Below are 18361 nucleotides of genomic sequence, written 5' to 3'. Positions count from 1 at the left end.
CGTGAACGTTATCGTGCTCCTTTCGCGCGCGTAGGAGCTCTCTGCGATCGAGGTCCAGATGGAGACAGAACAGGGAGTACTCGCGCGCAGTCCTTTCTGGGCTTCCGAGTCATGATGGCGCCCATGTACGTCTCCCAGGTCTGCTGCTATGTCCTTACTTTCGGAAGAGGGTGGTAACATCACTGCATCATGGTCGAATACACGGCGACGGGTCGGACGAGGCGCGTGAAGCACTCCAAAAGAACTGTGGCAGCCTTGAGGTGTACACAGAAGGCTCATCGTACACGCGTTGAATGCGAGCGCGCGCTGCGCGATGAGTTAGATAGAGGTCAATGAGCAGGTGCGTAGCCAGCTCACGCTTTCTGCGATGTTTTGGCGTGGTGTGACAGGTGCCCGTGGTACCTCAAATCTGATGTTGCTGTTCAGTACGTCAGATTCAATCCAATGATCTAACACTCGAGTTCTGCAGGCTTCTGCGACATCGACGTGACTCCATCATACCTGTCTAACACAGTCGCAGCGGAGAACATCGCGTTCAAGTTGCGACGGCGACGAACCACCCAACACGAGATTGTGATTCAATCCGTGGCATGGCGCCCGACGCTGGGCATTGGGTATCATGGGTCTGTCGTAAGGTTGAAATACATCATGCTATATCGTGCTCTAGTCCTCCGTGTATGCTGGAGGTAGGTCGACGATACGCCGTCGAGGCACAGGAACTTGAAATTCGGGGTCAGCATCGAACCGCATGCCGGAGTCGAAGTGCTGGTTGAACGACGTCCGGACATCCGCCGTTGACGGCTGTGTCACGAAGCTAGGGGGCGGAGAGACGAATGAGGGCGTTGTGGGTGGGGGAGGGGAGACCCGAGCATCAGCCTGCCCGGTGCCCGGTGGACGTTGCGTGCGCTCCTCGACTTCCTGGAGGGCTGAGACAGCTTGAACGGCTGAGCCTGCGATGTCTACCGCGTTCTCGTTGACGCGGCGATCCTGCGGCTCGGTGTTCATACCCTCGAGTCGCTTTTTGGTGGTCGTCATTCCTGTTGCTGGTGCAGAAGCCTCTGGCGTTGCCGCTTTTGTGTAAGGTTCTGTGGACAACGTCGTCAGGTAAGATTTCTGGATGCGGGCACATTGCGTACCAATCCTAGGGACCGATATTGAATTATCAATGGGGATTCCAGCCAGCGCCCTGTGCCGTACGCGTCTTCGTCGGCGCCAATACCACAATAGACCTCCCACGACACACAAGCCTCCTATCACAATTCCGACAACTATGATGATTTTCGTATAATTCACTGTCCCCGAGACAGTGGTATTACTGAGTGTGTTTGTCGGCAGAGGTGCCATGGGGATATCCGGTGATAACGAGCTTGGGCTCAGCGAGCGTGCCGATGTGCCTAGCAATGAGGATGCACTTGTGGTCGGCAAGGAGGCACTTGTACCCAGCAATGAGGATGCACTTGTGCTCAGCAATGAGGACGTTCCCATGCTATACATGTGGTAGTCATCAGAGTGTTGGACATAGATGCATCGTTCACGTATGTATCGTACCTTCGACTTATGACAGTATATAGACCATTGGGACCGATAGTACCTGGCGGCGATAGACTTATGACAGTATATTGACCATTGGGACCGATAGTACCTTGCGGCGATACCTTTTGTGACGTTATAGGGTTGTTCAAAACATCTGTATCAGTGATTGTGGACTCGGAGGTTGCAGTGTCGTCGGAAGTTGATAGACTGTAACCTGCATTTGTTGTCCCATAACTTAGCGTCGATACTGGGATATACCCCGAGGGACAGACGTACTAGAATACAATGAGCTAGTACTCGGAGGGGCTTGGGTCGCGGAAGTACTAGAATCCGGTGGAAATAGACCGCTGAAAGGATTTGACATGGGTATATACTAGTCCTAGCTATAAATATATGCGGTAAGACATTGGCTTCGGCACAGCCAAGGTAGTACAAATGACACTCACACTTGTGCACAGTAAATCAAAGTCGCTGATTAGGCAGACTCCCCACTGGCAGCAAGGACCAAAGACATGTCGCTGGGCCATGCTGGCATAAGAGCCGCTGTCTTTAAGTCCGCTGCGATTATCCGTCCAGAGATGATGAATCCTATGTAATAAATCAGAAAGAGATGCCATGAACATACATCATACACTTGAACTGTATGCGTAGGGATGGGTTGCTCGATGCGTGGTCATCGGCTTCGTCCATCATGGCATTCTTCGTCCATCGTTCTTTTATGACATCTAAGATTGAATTAAAGCAAGACACATCACATTGGAATCGTAAGATGTGGGTCTGGTGGGTATCCAGCATTCGTGATACTCTTAGTAGTCATAATCATGAGGCGCGGTAATACACACCGGCAGTGCCCGGGTCCAGGACTCAGTGGAGGCGTAAAGTCATGGACGATGCGGATGGCCCGAGGGACTACGAAGGCAAGAAGTAAGTGACTAGAACGAGTGTAGAAGAGCTCGTTCCTGACCTTACGTAATGGATCGCTATTTGGTTAAAGTTTGCCAGGCAGCCTGCCAGTACCGACAGTTGCCAACTTAAGGCAGTGTGTGTGATGGGGCTATGTCGCGACGAAGAAGGGCAGGACGACGATAGCAACAGATGGCAACGACTGCATGACTAAAACGTTGTCGTGAACGTTCTTACCAGCGCAGTGCTCGCGCGCCGTGCACATTCAAACGTGGCCAGAACGCGAAAGCGCTCGAGGCTCAGCGTCATGCATCGATCCAGATCTCAGATACTAGTATTGCCACCGCCACCACCGCCCGGGTCGTATTTTGCCATTGAGTAGCCTACTGTGTTCGCCGTTCATTATTGCTGTTTTTCTCTCAGCCTATACTGTAACACTGCACCGTGGCTTCGTCCGGCATCTGTCACCAGTTATGGGAGGGAAGTGCGTCGCGGCGATGTTGTGAGAACAAGCGGAACGACGGTCGACGGGCGCGAGTGTCCCGGGCGCGGACGATGCCCGAAGGGCAATCGCGTGAGGTAGGTACATCGAAAACTACGGTTTATATACCCTGACCTCCCTTATCTTCATTCAGGAACTATCTCGGCCGAGCTTGCGAGCTCGTGCCTAAACGCATGTTCCAACACACTCCCCCGAGCGAAGCAAGCGAGTGCTCACGCGCACTCCCCGCAGTTCGACATCCGGCACTCCCCCAAGCTCAAATCCTCGTCCATCTCGCGGTCATCCAGCTCCGACACCATTTCCAACACTCCGACATCCAGCCGAGCATCCATGCTCATGCGAGCTCCGACGGGCGACCCTTAGGTGCGAAGGTAAGGCGTACACGTACGGCGGCGCGATCCTCGTCCAAATCCGACAACTCTTCAACATCTCCAGCAACGGCGGCGGTTCGATCAACGGTGTCCTCGACAGACGGTTCGGCGGTGCCCTCGGCAGGCGGTTCGGTACCCTCGGCGGGCGGTTCGACAGTTCAACAGTTCGGCGGTTCGACGATGGTACCCTCGGCGGCGGGCAAGACAACGGTTCGACGGTGCAGCGGTGGACAGCTTCGGCCCTGTCCCGGGCGGTTCGGTTCGACAGGTCGATCGTACGACGTGCGGCGGCGGTGGCGCGCGTGTGGCGTTCAAACGTTCAACGGCGGGTAGACGACTTCAGCCTCGTCTAGGCAGGTGGGTCGACGGCGACGGCGGGAGTCTGCGGCATGGCGACGGCCAGCAGAGTATCGGCGAGCGACAGCATGCGCGCGAGGTACGGCAACACAGCGAGCGGCGGGCTTTCGGCTGCCCCCAGAGCCTTCTGGTAGTAAACCCCCAGGTGGGCTGACGCGATTGTGTGAGAACAAGCGGAACGACGGTCGACGGGCGCGAGTGTCCCGGGCGCGGACGATGCCCGAAGGGCAATCGCGTGAGGTAGGTACATCGAAAACTACGGTTTATATACCCTGACCTCCCTTATCTTCATTCAGGAACTATCTCGGCCGAGCTTGCGAGCTCGTGCCTAAACGCATGTTCCAACAGATGTGTCGGATCCATCCCTAATAATAGTAAGTAAGTACCATAACTTATCATATGGCATCGTCAGCGCCCGTATCATGTATCGTGGGCAATCCACACGCCCTTCGTCGAACATCTATGATCTGTCGACGACCCCTTCCACTTGATAAGTATGGTGATGGGCCATCTCGGATGCTGGTATCAACTTGCCATCAATTCAGGTCTCGCGTCCCAGGCAATGCACTTGCCACTGCCAATGTTCTCATTCTCCCTTACATTCCATGCTTAAGCGGGCCCCACGAACATGAGCTCAGACCCGATGGGATGCGGATTGGAGCGGCGGGAAGCTGTAGATTCCGTTGGTCGTGACTGCGACGTGCCGCCGGTAAGGCTCTCTTTCAACTCGGCGCCCGAGAGATGTAGTTGTACGTTTGACAGCTGGAAGAAGAGCGGCAGTGTCATCAAATTGCACAACGCGATGCAAGCCACGCGCCTCTACTGTGGACTTCACTGTAACTGCGACAGCTTCGCTGAGCAGAGGGCCTGGGGCCATCCTGATGATCATACCGCGTCACTGCCACAGGCTCTGCAGCTCTGCCTTCGAGGACGTTGCTCACGATGAACTGTCCAGACCAGATGATCTTCACCGACACATGTATTATTACGGCTGCGTCCCATGAAATTCGGTAACCACGAGTGGCATGCTCGCTCTCACGCACTGCTCAGTCTTCCGTATATGCTGGTGGAATTCCAGAGAACCTGTGGATGCGCCTGCATACATAGCACCATCGCACTTCAGGTCGCTCTGGAAGCGCATACCGGAGTCGACGTGCTGTGTCAGTCGACGTGTCTCGGCATCCGTATTCGCCCCGCCCGGCAAGACCGAAGACGCCGTCACGGCAGTGGACCAGCGGTCTAGGGCAGTTGTCCCGGGTGCTATAGTCCGTGAACCTTCGTCTCGGCCGGGCTGAGGTGCGACGGATGGGATGGGCGGAAGTGAGCGTCCATGAGCAGTACGTGATCGTCTGACGAAGGTGTCCCTCGGCGAGACCGGTGTGTCCGAATCAACGAATGCGACGCGGCTCTCTGACGCCGCAGAACCGCGGGTGCGAGGTCGTGAGGGAGGGTCCAAGAAAGGGTCGGACGACCGCGGGTGTGCAGTGTCTGGTCGTCCATCCACATCCACAACATGCACGCCGTGGTCCAGATGAGGTGACTCGAATTCGACCATTCCGTCGAGGTTCGAGGAGATCCAATAACCAGAACATCCTGCGACACGAAGGGTGGCGCCGAGGGTGCGAAAGTGACCGCCTTGGCCCGCAATTCCATGTCCTCGTTCATTTCTGTGCAACGAACGTCAGTCAATAATTTTTCTGAGCATAGGGGTCTCACCCTCGGGATCCTCGGGAGGCAATACTTCCGAGTCTTGCGTTGGCACAGCCTGCATACGTCTCCAGTGCTGTATGAGATACCAAGCCATCGCAACAGCCAGCAATGCCGAAACAGCGATCCCCACGGCGAGGCCAGCAATCTCTGAATTGGGCATGGCCCGATGGTTCCCTGTAGATGTCCCCGACGGATATGTGAGTGTAGCGGAGGATGTTGACGCCGTGCTTGACATCGGCGTCGATGTCGTCTTCGTCGAAACTGCGGGGGATGAATGGGAAACATATGACGACTGCCCCGTGCTTGATAGGCCACTACTGAGGGAAGACGAGGGGGAGGATGTTGATTGCGGAGGCGACGAGAAATTGTATGGAAGCAGCGGGGACTTAGACGTTTGGAAGGACGTCGGTAAAGATGAAGAAGACGAGGGAGTTGAAGAAGACGAAGGAGTTGAAGAAGACGAAGGAGTTGAAGAAGACGAGGGTGTTGAAGAAGACGAGGGAGTTGAAGAAAACGAGGGAGTTGAAGAAGACGAGGGAGTTGTCGAGGTTTAGATGGAGGAGAAATAGGTGGGGTTGGAGGCGAGGTCTGACTCCATGTAGGCTGGTAGATGGTGTCTATGCTCATCGAAGGATGTTCATACGGTTCACAAGGCGTTATCTAAAATTGCGCTTATTAGAGTCAGTCATTGTGTTCCAAAAAGACGAACGTACCCACACGACGGACCGTGGTAGGTCGAGACCACTGGCTCGTACGTCTGTGCGTCTTTTTAACTTCAAGTGCTGGGTGGTCGACTATGATCCCCTGATTACACGTCGAACACGAGCTGATCAACAAACAGTCAGCAATTCAGGCTCTGCGAGATGCGGCACATTGATACCAATGTAAACTGCTTGCTGGAAGGAGATCGCTGTAGTTGGCTCAGTTTCGAGGCGAGCGTGAAAAAAGTTGCGATACTACCCGTACAACACGCACAATGGCTTGCGCCGTCCTGTCCAGACGACGGGGGGGGGGGAGTAAGTATGCCTGTATGGGGTTCTGGGAGCTCGTCAAACGGTCCGAACTCATCTGAGATCCACTCATACTACGCCATGTACAACATTGCGCCGCCAGCTCTACTCCGACTGACCGCAATGATCTATGGTTAGTTGATGTAATGCGAGAATTTGTCGGATGCACACGCAAAGCTTTGGCTGTACACCGTAACAAGTGCTGGTAGAAACTGGAGTTTCAATGGCACGAGAATCGTTTCCTCGAGAAGCCAACTTGAGGAGGACAACTGCCCGCCCAGTGCCCTAGTGTAGATGTACTATAAGTAATCTCTCCTAGGCAGACATGACAAGAATAGTTCTTTCAGCGTGGTGTTCCAGGTGTTGGCTCAGGACGGTGAGCCCGCTTTTGTGTGAACGCGAGCGCCTGTTATGTAGGTGTACCATCGCCCGCCGGTCAGCGCTTCAGCGCTAAATTTGCGCTAAATGGACCCGGACCCATCCTCCTCCTCCTCCTCCTCCTCCTCCTCATCTGTCGGTCTTTGTGCTGGGCCACCGTCTGCTTCCTCGTCCTCGAGTCATCGTTGTCCCCTGCTACCAATACTATTGTGTAATGCAAACATCTGCTTTTGATCGGGTGCTCCGAATTCCACACCTCTTGCAAGAAGTCTTCGAGTACTTCGCTCCGGAATGGTCACAGGCGGTCACAGTGCCCAATATCCTTACTTGTGGGACTCTGATAGAACTATCGACAGAGTACAGTACCAAATGCTGGCGGGGCTCGCGCGTGTGTGCAAGGCATTCGTAGATCCGGCAGTCAATTTCTGTGGCGAAATCTGGAGGATATAGATCCGTTGTCGTGTATATTGCGACAACACAGCGACTATGTGAGTTTCGAGCGGTAGCTTCACCATTTTAGAGGTGCTCTCGAGCCTAGACTCACTCATCGCCGGCGAATTCTTTGCAGGACGTCGCTGGAGACATCACGCCTCAGCAATGGTCGCGCTTCCGAGAGTACGCGAGGCGTGTCTGTCGCCTGAGTTCATATGTCCAGGGAGGTCAGAGGGAATCGAAAGGTGTGGTCTATGCTGGAAGATCATTCAAGCAGTCAACCCCTCCTACCCCGCCTTCGTACTCTGGTGGTTCACGATATTGATGCCGCCGAGCAAGGTGCTTGGATGCTCTTGCTCTCGCCTTCTTCCGAACCCTCAGGATGTCGTTCATCGAAGGGTCGCTTTCTGCGGCGTCCGCAAGTCGTTCGCGGCTGTCAGCTACCGAATCCCTTTTCCCCCTCGTTGCCGCCGCTATTCCTGACCTGACCGAATTCTGGATAGAAGGTGGCCTGCCAGAAGACCTGCCTCCTCGCTACCTGTTCTCGCTTGCACGACTGAAGCGGCTCGAGAAGCTCAACACAATCTACTCCGGAGCCGTCGTCGACCACGAAGCTCTCCAATGCATCTCTCACATGACTGCTCTCCGGAACGTCGAACTGAGGATTTGCCTCGACGGCATTGGCCCCTCGGACTCTCTGCAGCTTGGCGAGGCGTTTGACGGCCTGACAAACATTCATATCTCTGGTAGCATCCACGACATCCGCCGGCTGTTCAAAGCCATTCGATGTCCGAATTTGATCAGCTTCGGGCTAACGATATCAGCAGCGCCAACGATGAAGGTCCTGAAGGACTCGCTCGCAGAGGCGTGCGACAGGTATCTAAATCCATCTCCGAGGCCCACATATATGTCTCCGCCCATATAGACTCACCAGACATCTCCCTGGGTGACGTCCTCCAACCGTACCTCCCCTTCCGCGAGATGGCCAGCATGGAGATGGAGTTCGACCACCACATCCCCTGCTGGAACGACGAAGACATGCTCGCCTTCGCAAACGCCTGGCCACTTCTCAAGTCCTTTTTCTGGTCCTGCGGTGTACCCGATCCACTCCCACTCCCACTCCCAAGCCAGCCGACGGTCGCTGGGGTGGTCGAGCTCGCACGCCGTTGTCCTCGGCTGGAATACCTCACACTGCCTTTGCTGGACGTCAGGACGCTTCCGCGGCCGCGCGATGTGCCGCCGGTTGGGCACAAGTCGATGCAGTCCCTGGATGTCGGCAGGTACATCGGGGGAGAGACGGCGAACCTGCTCGACCTCGCGGTCATACTTGACGTCCTGTTTCCACGCCTGAAACGGCAGCGCTGCTGTATCAGGGCGAAGGATGGCGTTTCCTTGGAGAACACAGACGCGGATTGCCTCCCTGTGCGCATGACGGACTTGCTGTTGCGGCGTTTTCGGCACGCAGAGAATTGCTCGACGGAACCTCAACGGCGGACGCATCTGGCGCACTGACGGGGCGTGATGAGAGTGCTCAGGTACGCATATTGTATCGTGTGATCTTACTTACATGTGCCGACTGTTCTTCGGGCAGATCGGCGAGCGTGACTCGAATGAAGAGCAGAGATAGCGCAGACAGCCCTGTGGTCGTCGCTCGTATCGCGGAGGACCGATTGGAATGGCAGGCATGTTTAGCGGCGGAGAACGTGCTCGGCGGGAGTATATGTACATATTCAACAGGTCCGACATTGGTCCGAATGTGGAGAAGATGAGTGTCGTTCTTTCGAACGTCGCCCTTCCCTCAGTCCGGCCGGTAATGACTCAGTGCACTTGTCTCGCGCGTCAATACGCCTAAGATTCGCTATAGGGCGGAGGAGAATACAACAGCGCAGACGCTGTGCTAACCCGGCGCAGCTCGTACTTGAAACGCAAGCCCGAGTCGACCTCTTCGTCGGCATCCGTGCGCGAGGAACGGCTGTTACCCATCCAGGACAGGACGCGAGATGCGCGGGACATCTCGCGGGACTGCGGACGAATCATCGCTCTGCTCCGCCTCCCAGGCAGCTCCTGGGCAGGCGAATGCTGGCACTAGGCTCGACGGGCGAGCCGACCGTAGCGATCGTCAGCAAGTCAGAGGCGCCTGGGGACGCGGGGGTGGTCGGCGTGCGAGGTTCTGAAGGCGCCCTCCAGGACAGCGGGACTGCCTCTTTGTGCATCCACGACGACTTGTTGTGTGTGATGTCTAGGAATACGGGCGAGTCGTCCGGAGGCTCTGCGCGAGAGGTGAGCAAGGGAGCGCACAGCGAGGCGCATGTGTTCACGAACCTTCGCCCGCGTCTTCCAGGGGAAGGAACTTGTGCGACGGTTTTCTCGAGCGCATGCAGCAATACACGCAGACAGCACCCAGCACTAGGATGCACAGTGCTCCCATTACGACCGCCGTCGCTATTCCCATCACCTGGACGGTGCTGAGGGTGGGGGGCATTGTAGGCTCGGTGCCGGACACGCTGGGAGACATCGTCGTGGTCCAGGTAGAGGTAGACACCGAGGTCATCGTGATAAACACTGGAGCGTCGGTCTTGGTCGTGACAGTCGGAGGCGTGGTCGGAGTCTCCGATGAAGGCACGACAGTGGATGAATCAGTCGATGTACTGTCTTGAACGCGCTGGGGCATCGTGGATTCGGAGGCATAACTGCTGGTCGAGGCCGTGAGTTGGCTCAGTGTACTGGTCGGAAATGACAATGACGGTGAATATAGGGAGATGGGTGCGTTCAGCGCCATGGCGATATACCGCCGTAAGGAGCGGAAGGTCGAGTCTATTGTACATACGCATGCAGCCCGGATGCTGTTAATCCGTGTTTCTTCGCGAGAGGACGACACTCACAAATATCAACGGAACCAGGAGATCGAATGGATTAACTGTCAGTGGATCAAGTGGATGCAAGGTAACTGAGCGACGGAAAGTAGAGGGGAGTAACGGTGTGTGGGGCGCCGCATGACGGCTCCTCGCTGGGACGAGGGCCCTACCACCATGTCAACGATCTGATTCAGTGTTGGTACCCAGCACAGCCTTGAACATGCTTCTAACATTGGCATAAATCAAGAAGGGCTCGGTGACACGAGCGCGATGCAATCGTAGATACTAGAGACGCAGAAGAACGAATCACGCTGGTGGAAGTCCGTACAAACATCAGCGAGCTTCACTTGAGCACGCCTACGGGCGTACCTATTATTGAGCTGTTTGGCGTTTGTACGAGTCAGTCGCACGTGAGCAAGATGTCTGCGTAAGGCTGCGAGAACCGAGGCACAGATCGAGACGCCATCTCCTGGCTGACGGACCTTCCGTTCCCATCTCTTCTTGCACAGCTCTCCATGTCATCGAAAGAAGCAAGCTCACCACAGAAGGTTTGATTTAACACGCGGGCTGTTAGCCATCGACAGTTGGCTGAAGACCGGCGAGATCCACTGGCACTCAGCTGCCGCGACCGTGACGCCTGCGGACAACCGCTGTGCAGTTAGCCAATTCTCCAGTACTTGTAAACTGTTTAAAATATGGTCTCCAGTTGGTGCGAGGGTCTATAGGCCCAAGGATGACGATAAGACCGCGGCGGTCCAAAGGAGTGTGTCAGTTCACGGTACGTTGCGGCACTGGTACGCACAGGTTATAAATAGACCATTACGTAAGCTGTGGTACGGTACAATCCGGACTTCCCGATCTAGAGAGGTACATACCACCACTCAGTCTCCTGCACGTCTTTGCATTGCATAGGCCCGGGAAGCTTCAGTTGGTGAGTTGAAGTGTCAACATACAGACCGATTCACTAACCTGTAAATGCCAGCAAAAGCTCCGGACGGTCACATGCCTGTCCAGCGCGAAGTTCGCATACCCGTACTGATTCCTCATCGGAGTCCGCACCTGCGTCTGTCCCGTCTGACCAAGCTGAATGCCTTATCGAGCAGGCTGACTGCATTATATGTATTCCCGCTCATTGTCGCGCCTGCACCCGAATCTTCCAAGTTTCTCTACGCCTCGAGCGCCGCTTCGTATCCAGGCCACCGCCCGACGCCTCCTGAGATCGCTCTGGAACCCTCTCCGCAACATGTCACAGCAAGCGTTCCCGCCGATCCGTCCGCGAAGCCTGTCCAGGCACGAGTGCTGGTTCAGCGCCAGATGCCCCGCCAGTGACCGAGTGGAACTTCCAGTTCGCCTGTACCTCCCAACCTCTGGGTGGGGGAGCACATCCAGACGGCAGCAGCTCTGATCATTGGGTACGGAATGCAGTATACGATGCGCCTTTGATCTCATCCACCTATGATAGGGACGAGATCCTAAATGGCAAGACGCTGGATCGCAATTCCAACTACTTTGCGCGTTTCTGCTTCGAGAACGGGATAGACCTGTGAGTTTGCATCTGCGGAGATACCTGGTTATATACGGGGATGCTTTCCCCGCAACTTCGTTGTCCGGACTTTGTCTCAGGGTTCCACCGACGTACTCGTCATTTGTACGACACTTCGTCCCTCGAGGGGTGGTTGCTGCACGAGAGCACCTGGGCTGTCCATGTTCGAATACCTCTTCCTCGGGCAATCACGAAGTGCATGTCCGGACATTTCATCAGTCTTGTTCGGCGACTGTGGCTCGCACAGTGTCCGGATACATTCAGCTATACCCCTCGACACACCATTTGGAAGGATTCGATAGGGGTCCTGCTCGGCAGGACTATTCAGAGTTAATGACTGACTTCGGGATTATAGGAAGCGAATCGAGGTATACCGGATGACGAGGACGACATGTGCGTACTACATCATGCTGCCGGCTTTCCAGAGCCTCACGATCAAGGTTCATCCGCGGAACATAGCGTTGAAGCGAGTCGACGACTGGTGAAAACGTACGACTTCGTTATCACGTCCGGAGGTATCGGCCCCACACACGATGGTACGTAGCTGACTAGTGCGATCCATACCCCTTGATTCTATCAACAGCGCTGACGGTGTATCGTAGACATCACATACGCGTCTCTCGCGAAAGCATTCAACCAGTCTCTCGAGAAGCACGAGGAGACCCTTCGCGGATGACATCCATGAGCCGGCACCGCGCCGACATCATGAACCAGACCGCGGAACAACGCGAGGCTCGCGAGCGGATGGCGCTCTTCCCTGCGGGAGCCGAGGCGCTCTTCATCGCGCCGGACGTGTGGGTGGTGAGTATCCATTCGTCGGACATCGGCGGATACTGACATGGACGTACTCTTTGCGTGCAGCCGACCGTGCGCCTGGAGGGTAAGCTCTGCGTGTTCCTGGCATCCCGAGGCTCTTCCAGAGGATGATCGACGGGCTGAAGCCCTATCTCCCGCTCCCGCCGCTGAGCGAGCGACCCTTCCGCCTCAATATTCACGACGTGGTCTTTTCTCGTCTTCTACATGTTTCCCTTGCTCACGTGCTGAACACATTCATAGCATGCCGGAGTCATCCATCGCCCCATACCTCACCGAGCTGCAGGCGCGGACGAAGGCTGCGGGCGTGCGCGTCGGCTCGTACCCCCTGCTCATGCGCGGCGTGTATGTCGCGCTCATCGGACGCGACGAGGCGGCCGTGAAGGTGCTCGCGACGGAGGTGGCGGAGAAGTGGAAGGCAGGGTCGTTACGGAGGAGGAAGCGGCAAGGAGAAATCAAGTATGTAGGGTATATCTGTTATGCAAAGATGGAGGTGGAGAAACACAGGTGCGAACGTCTGCGTGTCGTATGAGCAGTACTTGCCTTGCCGTTGAATGGGGTCTAGTACTAGTACTTACATTCCTCATGATAGAGTACTACTAGTAGGCGCCGAAGTATCGTACCGATCAAATCTAACAGGCGCTTACGATCCCGAGTGTAGCAGTACGGTCGGATGGCCTCCTCCTTCTCCTCCTCTGTCTTTGTGCTTTCTTTTCTTCTGTTACCTCATTCCACGAGCTATCCTGAAGGCTCATTGCCATGCAGAAGTGCCCCGAACTGAGCCGGCTACCCAAAGCGTCGAGGCAGCTAAGGTCCTTGAACGTGAGTTCCGGCAATCTCAGTCCTGAGCATCTCTCAATCCTGCGCAGTTCAAGAAACAGGATGTCGGGACCATTCTTCCCCCACTTCAAGTAGCTCACTCTGAAGTCCTCGACCCGAGCCACCCCGCTGCCCGCATACCACGCGCGCGCATGCGATCCGGTATCCCTGGCATGGGTATCTCCGTCCTCCCCAAAGCACTGATGTACCCAAGGCTGCGTGAATACGGCGACGCTCCGCCGCCGACGAAGAGCGACGCCGGGCAGCTGGGCGCCTCGGTCCACGTCATGGTGCCCGTCGCGAAGTTCCCTTCCGCCGTCATTCGAAACCGGGTCATGAACAGGGTCAAGGCGGCGGTGGCGTTGGTCGTGACCAGGGGCGCGCGCACCAACAAGGACGCGAAGGGACAGGACAGGATCGTCTTCAGGGAGGCGGACGCGGGGCGGGATTGGATACGCGACGGTGCGTGCGCTGCCTGTCGTGACCGCGGCTCGCGCCCTGACACGTCGTAGACTGGACGTATATCTTTAACCCGATGCCGGAGGTGTACAGGATGCCCCAGCAGAAGCTGGTCGAGCGCGTGCGCAAGATGATGAAGTGGGCGCGGACGTGTACGGCAGAGCTGGAGCAGTCGTGGGCCCGAAAACCTAGCAAGTCGCAGACGAGGAGTGGCCAGGAGAATGGGCGAGCGATCACCGACAAACACATCCGGCGGCCTCCCTCCGTAAGTCTCGTCGACCTGCTGTATTCGTTCGCCTGACTCTTCGTGAGCAGAATGTGCCCGAAAAGACGGTGTGTGCATGGCCGAGTCGACGAGATTCGCACACATTCCTTGAACAGGAAGCCTTCACGCACACGAAACGACACACATCAGCCCTCGCCTGAAGTAGATTACGCCTAGGCTCAAGACCAGGCATCGAACAATACCGCATTCGAAGCATGCTCCTGCAGCAGTTACCAGTGGTACGCATACACCGCGACATGTGTCAGCCCAACAGCGCTGCGCAGAAGGTATACACGGGGCGACTCCTGGTCCAACCATACAATCGTATGTAGCTACAGTACGTTCAGTGAGTACTCTAGCGCCGTTAGTACCGACGTCTTGTGCTTACACTATGCAGGTGTAATCCGTGACCGTTGCGCACAATCCTCGCTATGTTACACGTTCCTTCGAGCCGATATTCCCCGATTTCGTGCCTTGTGTCGCGTCTACGTACCCAATGAAGAATGTGCAACGGGGCCTCGATGTCCCCACTTCACGAATGCGTCTTCGGTGTTCCGTCGTGGCGTTCGCTGCACACACGTGAGGATACAATGACCACTTCTGTGCCCGCTATACGCCAGCTTGGCTAGGGCGACTCCCCGCATGACCCAGGCGTCACATCTGTCGCCGTGCTCGCGGCTTCTCGATAACATACTTTCGCGCCAGCTGCTCTGTCTGCTCTGTCTGCACCCTCCCGAGCCATGTCGCACACTGATGTGCAGGAACTGAGACGGTCGACCACCAAAGCGGAGATCGAGCTCGAGGAAGACTCGGAGAAGCAGCTGTCCGCGGTGGTCACGATCGAGACCAGCCGCCCGAGACTATGCGCGGCGGGGGACGAGGAGGCGTCCCAGCCACTAACCAGGATCCAAAGAATCACCGCGCAGCTGGCGCGATGGGGCGTGGAGACGAACGGGTGCGTGTTCGTTGCGTAGCGTGCAAGAGGGAGAGCTTCAGGGCCTTAGCAGCATCACACCCGTGCCGCCGGAGCAGAGGAACGACCGACGGCTGTACCAGATGTTCTTTGTATGGTTCTCTGCAAACCTGAATGTCCTGACGTGCGTCCGTGCTCGATGTGCCGTGCAGACTATTCTCATGTGTGCGCATGTGTAGATTGACTGCTGGCACGGTGGGGCCTGCGTACTATGGCTTGGGCATCAGGGCGTCGCTCCTGGTCATTCTGGTGGTGGACATAGTGTATGGACCAGCCCAGCACTTGTACGTTCACGCACTGATAGACACGTATGTCACAGGACATGCGCAATACCTGCATTCTTGTGGGTTTATACCTCCTCATGAGATCAGTCCATTGACAAGTCGCGGTGACAGCGCTGTCCTGGGACCGAAACTGGGGATGCGTGGAATGGTTCAGGCGCGTTTCTCTTGGGGGTACGCAGACTTTCTCTTATCTGCGTTCATTTCTGATCCGCGTGGTTTGTCTGTAGATACTACGGGGCTTTGATTCCCAGTACACTCGTCACCCTCACTCTCCAAGGCTACCTCATCTTGAATACCATCGTTGGCGGCCAAACACTCGGAAGCGTATCCGCACACCTCAATGCGTCTCTCGGTATTGTGATCATCGCGCTCGTCACGCTTGTGGTAGGTGCTTCTTAGAATCTGAACGTCTAGGGACGACAATCACCTCGCACAGGTAGTGTTCAGCGGATCTCGTGTATTGCACTGGTACGCACGGAGCTATGTCCCTGTTGCCTGACACTCATGGCGGGTATGAATAGGTACAACACGTTCGTCTGGATCCCGAATCTCGTGCCTTCATCACGATGCTCGCGGTGAACGGCAGACGCCTGGTGGACTCGCCGCTATCGAATCCTACTCCTGTGGCACGCCGAACATCATGACATTCGGTGCTACGCTCGCCGCCAGCGTTGTCAACTGGTCTCCGCTCATGCCTGATCAGGGCGTGTATCACGACCACACGGCCAGTGCGTGAGTAGCGGCACTCCTTGCCACGAACAAGGCCTAATCGTGAGGGCAGGCTAAGGGTATGGATATATACTTACTCAGGCCTTCTGTTGTCAAGCGTGAGCACTTCTAATTACCTCGAGTGGTGATCTCAACATAGTTCCAATGTTAGATGCCAGCCCATATGCTTGGTGCGGCCTTCACCGCAGGGGCCGCTTTCAATCCCACATGGAAGGCAGGCCTCGGGAATGGCAACGACATCGGCGGGCTCATCGCTGCCGTCTTAGAGCCTGCGGGCGGGTTCGGCAAGTTTCTCGTCGTCCTCCTCGCATTGACGACGCCCAGCCAATGTGCGCCGTCGATGTATACGGCGTGCAACAGCTTCATGACGCTGGCGCCTGCTTTCGCCCGGATACCGAGATTCTTCCTCGCCATCGCGTCCACCGCTATGTGCGTACAGTTCAAGCTCGATGTAAACGTGAAGGATCGCTGCTGATAGTGCGCATGCAGTATCATCCCCGTCGCGATCGTAGGCTCCAACACGTTCTACTCCATCTTCTCTGACATCCTCGGCTTCATTGGCTACTGGCTCGCGCCCTACGTCGCTGTTATCCTCGTAGAGCACCTCCTCTATCGCCGCATGCACTGGTCATCTTACCGTGTCTCCGAGGCGTGGGACGACCCGAGGCACCCGAACCTCGCGCCGAGCTACTGCAGTATCGTCACGTTCGTCATATCCGTGGGCTTCATTGTGCTTTGCATGGACAAGGCATGGTGGGTCGGGCCGATCGCACGGGCGGGAACTGGAGATGTCGGGATGCTGCTCGGTTTCATCCTTGGTGTAGGGGTGTTTGCGACAGTGCGATGGCGGAGCGGAAGACGTCTACGCGCTCTGGTCGCTCTGACATAGCGTTGGTCATGACTGTGCGATAACTGCAACCTCCACATACTCTACAGATCAGTTTGATGTTTGCGGTATGCATACGTTGTCTGTGCAGCTGCAAGGGGCCCAAGGTCCAGCTGTCCGACATTGGGGCTTTGTCTGATTGGTGAGACTGAGGAATGTCATCTGGCAATGGAGCACATCTATGTAAGCTATTCAACGATTGCGTACACATTCTGAATCATCTGGGTTCGTCGCGTACCAGAACGTACAACTCATAACATAACGTGAACAAAGACCATACGGATTCGTGGAACTGGTGTCTGTAATGCGAGAATCGTTTCTCTTCCTTCCTCCGTGTGGAACTACTACAGTGACGTTTCTTCGTCTGACGCAGGCTCGCCGATCTGGTGGGTCAATTGTCGATCAACGAACTTGAAACCTAACGGCACTACAGATATATACACGTACCTGAGCACTCCCTTCTCCTTCGTGTGCGCCCGGGTCCCCTCGTAGAAACCCCTGTCCACTCGCAGTGGAGGTTCTGTCCTGGACTTCTCTGCGTCCCGAGATCGCCGCTAACAGCAGTCGAGTCATTAACACAGGACGGCGGCGCGTGTCAGATTTGAGGAGAGCATCCACGTCCCCATGCGTAGTGAAAGAGCGCTGTCTGTCGAGACGGGGGAATAGGATATCGAGTATGATAGCGAGATCAAGCAAATTCGCCGTATCTCCCCCGAGAAAGTCACGAATAAGCAGGTAACGCATTGATTCCTGCCCGGCTGACGGGACTGAGTTTGTGGGCGGCAGTGTCCTGACATCCAGAACCGGTAACTGGAGGAGCAGCAAACGAGGACATCGTCGCGCGAACTGCGTTAGGCCGGCGACAGTTGGCTGACTCGAGTTTGGATGTGGACGAGGATCCGCAAAATAGTTCACCTGGAAGTTTCGGAGGACTGGCCAGGCACTAGAGAAGGCAAGAATATCCTGGTCGCTCATGCAAGGATCATATTGTACGGAATCGAAATTGAAAGTGCGTATGTTATGGAAGGACAGGAATGGATGGAGGAGGTCCGCCAGTGATGCAGCAGGTGAGGGGGACATTCGAGCCCCGATGAATATTTGGATTGTCGAAACAGATGTGGAGACCCCATCGCGCACCACAGCGAGCGAGTCTCTCAGAACGGTCGCTGTTGACACTGATGAGGTGGTCAGCCTAAGGTGTTCCAACTGTGGGCATTGAATGGTTTCAAAAAACCGGCGAATGTCATCAATGGTGCCGAAGAGATGAAGGTCAGCGAGTCCACAAAACACCTCGCCAAACTGCAGAGAGGCCGAGGGGCCGACTCCCGAGAGAGAGATATGTGCTCGGATGCTCCGGAGAGTAGTCATGAGAGAGATATGTTGGAGGGCTTGGTAGTCGACGACACCCCCAGAGTGCACAAGATCGAGCTTTTCGAGCCGCCCGAACCACCGCCCGAGCGGGGTCAGGTAGCATGAAAGGAAGTCTTGTGGTAGACCGGATAGTACATGGAGACTGGAGAGGCGAGGAAGTGCGGGAGT

At 55.9% G+C, this 18361-nt stretch overlaps 9 protein-coding genes across 9 annotated transcripts; 5 read left to right on the top strand and 4 right to left on the bottom strand.

Moving 5' to 3' along the window:
* Positions 1–663: 663 nt before the first annotated feature.
* B0H18DRAFT_955197 (uncharacterized protein) lies at positions 664–1897 on the bottom strand (the record flags this gene model as incomplete). The annotated part of the gene is made up of 5 exons (XM_048042336.1): positions 664–1085; positions 1137–1186; positions 1317–1486; positions 1656–1747; positions 1810–1897. The coding sequence occupies 5 exons, from the start codon at positions 1895–1897 to the stop codon at positions 664–666; spliced, it is 822 nt and encodes a 273-aa protein (XP_047892882.1).
* A 1188-nt stretch (positions 1898–3085) lies between these two features.
* On the top strand, positions 3086–3915 carry B0H18DRAFT_1009930 (uncharacterized protein). Its single transcript, XM_048028887.1, has one exon. The coding sequence runs from the start codon at positions 3112–3114 to the stop codon at positions 3640–3642; it is 531 nt and encodes a 176-aa protein (XP_047892881.1). The 5' UTR covers positions 3086–3111; the 3' UTR covers positions 3643–3915.
* Positions 3916–5318: 1403 nt separating this feature from the next.
* On the bottom strand, positions 5319–5919 carry B0H18DRAFT_1009926 (uncharacterized protein). Its single transcript, XM_048028886.1, has one exon. The coding sequence runs from the start codon at positions 5609–5611 to the stop codon at positions 5348–5350; it is 264 nt and encodes an 87-aa protein (XP_047892880.1). The 5' UTR covers positions 5612–5919; the 3' UTR covers positions 5319–5347.
* Positions 5701–6834, bottom strand: B0H18DRAFT_388344 (uncharacterized protein). Its single transcript, XM_048037878.1, has 5 exons — positions 6556–6834; positions 6337–6500; positions 6274–6286; positions 6103–6170; positions 5701–5993 (listed from the first exon to the last, which is right to left on the bottom strand). The coding sequence occupies exons 2-5, from the start codon at positions 6457–6459 to the stop codon at positions 5763–5765; spliced, it is 435 nt and encodes a 144-aa protein (XP_047892879.1). The 5' UTR covers positions 6460–6500; positions 6556–6834; the 3' UTR covers positions 5701–5762.
* A 744-nt stretch (positions 6835–7578) lies between these two features.
* Positions 7579–8708, top strand: B0H18DRAFT_1119560 (uncharacterized protein; the record flags this gene model as incomplete). The annotated part of the gene is made up of 2 exons (XM_048033954.1): positions 7579–7967; positions 8024–8708. 2 exons carry the CDS (start codon positions 7579–7581, stop codon positions 8706–8708), a joined length of 1074 nt encoding a protein of 357 aa, XP_047892878.1.
* On the bottom strand, positions 8592–10413 carry B0H18DRAFT_1009913 (uncharacterized protein). The gene is made up of 4 exons (XM_048028885.1): positions 10079–10413; positions 9519–10010; positions 9293–9465; positions 8592–9260 (listed from the first exon to the last, which is right to left on the bottom strand). Exons 2-4 carry the CDS (start codon positions 9973–9975, stop codon positions 9045–9047), a joined length of 846 nt encoding a protein of 281 aa, XP_047892877.1. The 5' UTR covers positions 9976–10010; positions 10079–10413; the 3' UTR covers positions 8592–9044.
* Positions 10414–10915: 502 nt separating this feature from the next.
* On the top strand, positions 10916–12818 carry B0H18DRAFT_1009902 (uncharacterized protein; the record flags this gene model as incomplete). Its single annotated transcript, XM_048028884.1, has 10 exons — positions 10916–10978; positions 11213–11322; positions 11398–11463; positions 11514–11594; positions 11950–11991; positions 12054–12130; positions 12256–12395; positions 12456–12485; positions 12515–12592; positions 12661–12818. Coding segments are annotated over 9 exons (782 nt in total), but the record flags the coding sequence as incomplete, so codon positions are not given.
* Positions 12819–13160: 342 nt separating this feature from the next.
* Positions 13161–13986, top strand: B0H18DRAFT_877439 (uncharacterized protein; the record flags this gene model as incomplete). Its single annotated transcript, XM_048040553.1, has 3 exons — positions 13161–13229; positions 13277–13688; positions 13739–13986. Coding segments are annotated over 3 exons (729 nt in total), but the record flags the coding sequence as incomplete, so codon positions are not given.
* A 704-nt stretch (positions 13987–14690) lies between these two features.
* Positions 14691–16825, top strand: B0H18DRAFT_1085324 (permease for cytosine/purines, uracil, thiamine, allantoin-domain-containing protein; the record flags this gene model as incomplete). The annotated part of the gene is made up of 10 exons (XM_048031898.1): positions 14691–14773; positions 14864–14905; positions 14958–15047; positions 15103–15207; positions 15319–15378; positions 15435–15591; positions 15794–15939; positions 15989–16034; positions 16088–16365; positions 16426–16825. 10 exons carry the CDS (start codon positions 14691–14693, stop codon positions 16823–16825), a joined length of 1407 nt encoding a protein of 468 aa, XP_047892874.1.
* Between the last annotated feature and the right edge of the window lie 1536 nt (positions 16826–18361).

Source organism: Fomitopsis serialis (assembly GCF_022376445.1).
Source record: "Fomitopsis serialis strain Sig1Antser10 chromosome Unknown B0H18scaffold_37, whole genome shotgun sequence".
NCBI lineage: Eukaryota > Fungi > Basidiomycota > Agaricomycetes > Polyporales > Fomitopsidaceae > Fomitopsis > Fomitopsis serialis.
This window is presented reverse-complemented; position numbering and strand designations above follow the sequence as displayed.

Excerpts from the sequence above, each read along its gene's own strand:
- B0H18DRAFT_1009913 (XM_048028885.1), bottom strand. The coding sequence starts at position 9,975 with ATGGCGCTGAACGCACCCATCTCCCTATATTCACCGTCATTGTCATTT. Across the intron at positions 9,466-9,518 it reads CCTGGAAGACGCGGGCGAAG|AGCCTCCGGACGACTCGCCC; the intron begins GTTCGTGAACAC and ends CCTCTCGCGCAG. Across the intron at positions 9,261-9,292 it reads TCGCTACGGTCGGCTCGCCC|GAGCTGCCTGGGAGGCGGAG; the intron begins GTCGAGCCTAGT and ends TCGCCTGCCCAG.
- B0H18DRAFT_1009930 (XM_048028887.1), top strand. The coding sequence starts at position 3,112 with ATGTTCCAACACACTCCCCCGAGCGAAGCAAGCGAGTGCTCACGCGCA.
- B0H18DRAFT_1009926 (XM_048028886.1), bottom strand. The coding sequence starts at position 5,611 with ATGTCAAGCACGGCGTCAACATCCTCCGCTACACTCACATATCCGTCG.
- B0H18DRAFT_388344 (XM_048037878.1), bottom strand. The coding sequence starts at position 6,459 with ATGAGTGGATCTCAGATGAGTTCGGACCGTTTGACGAGCTCCCAGAAC. Across the intron at positions 5,994-6,102 it reads AGTGGTCTCGACCTACCACG|ACACCATCTACCAGCCTACA; the intron begins GTCCGTCGTGTG and ends CGATGAGCATAG.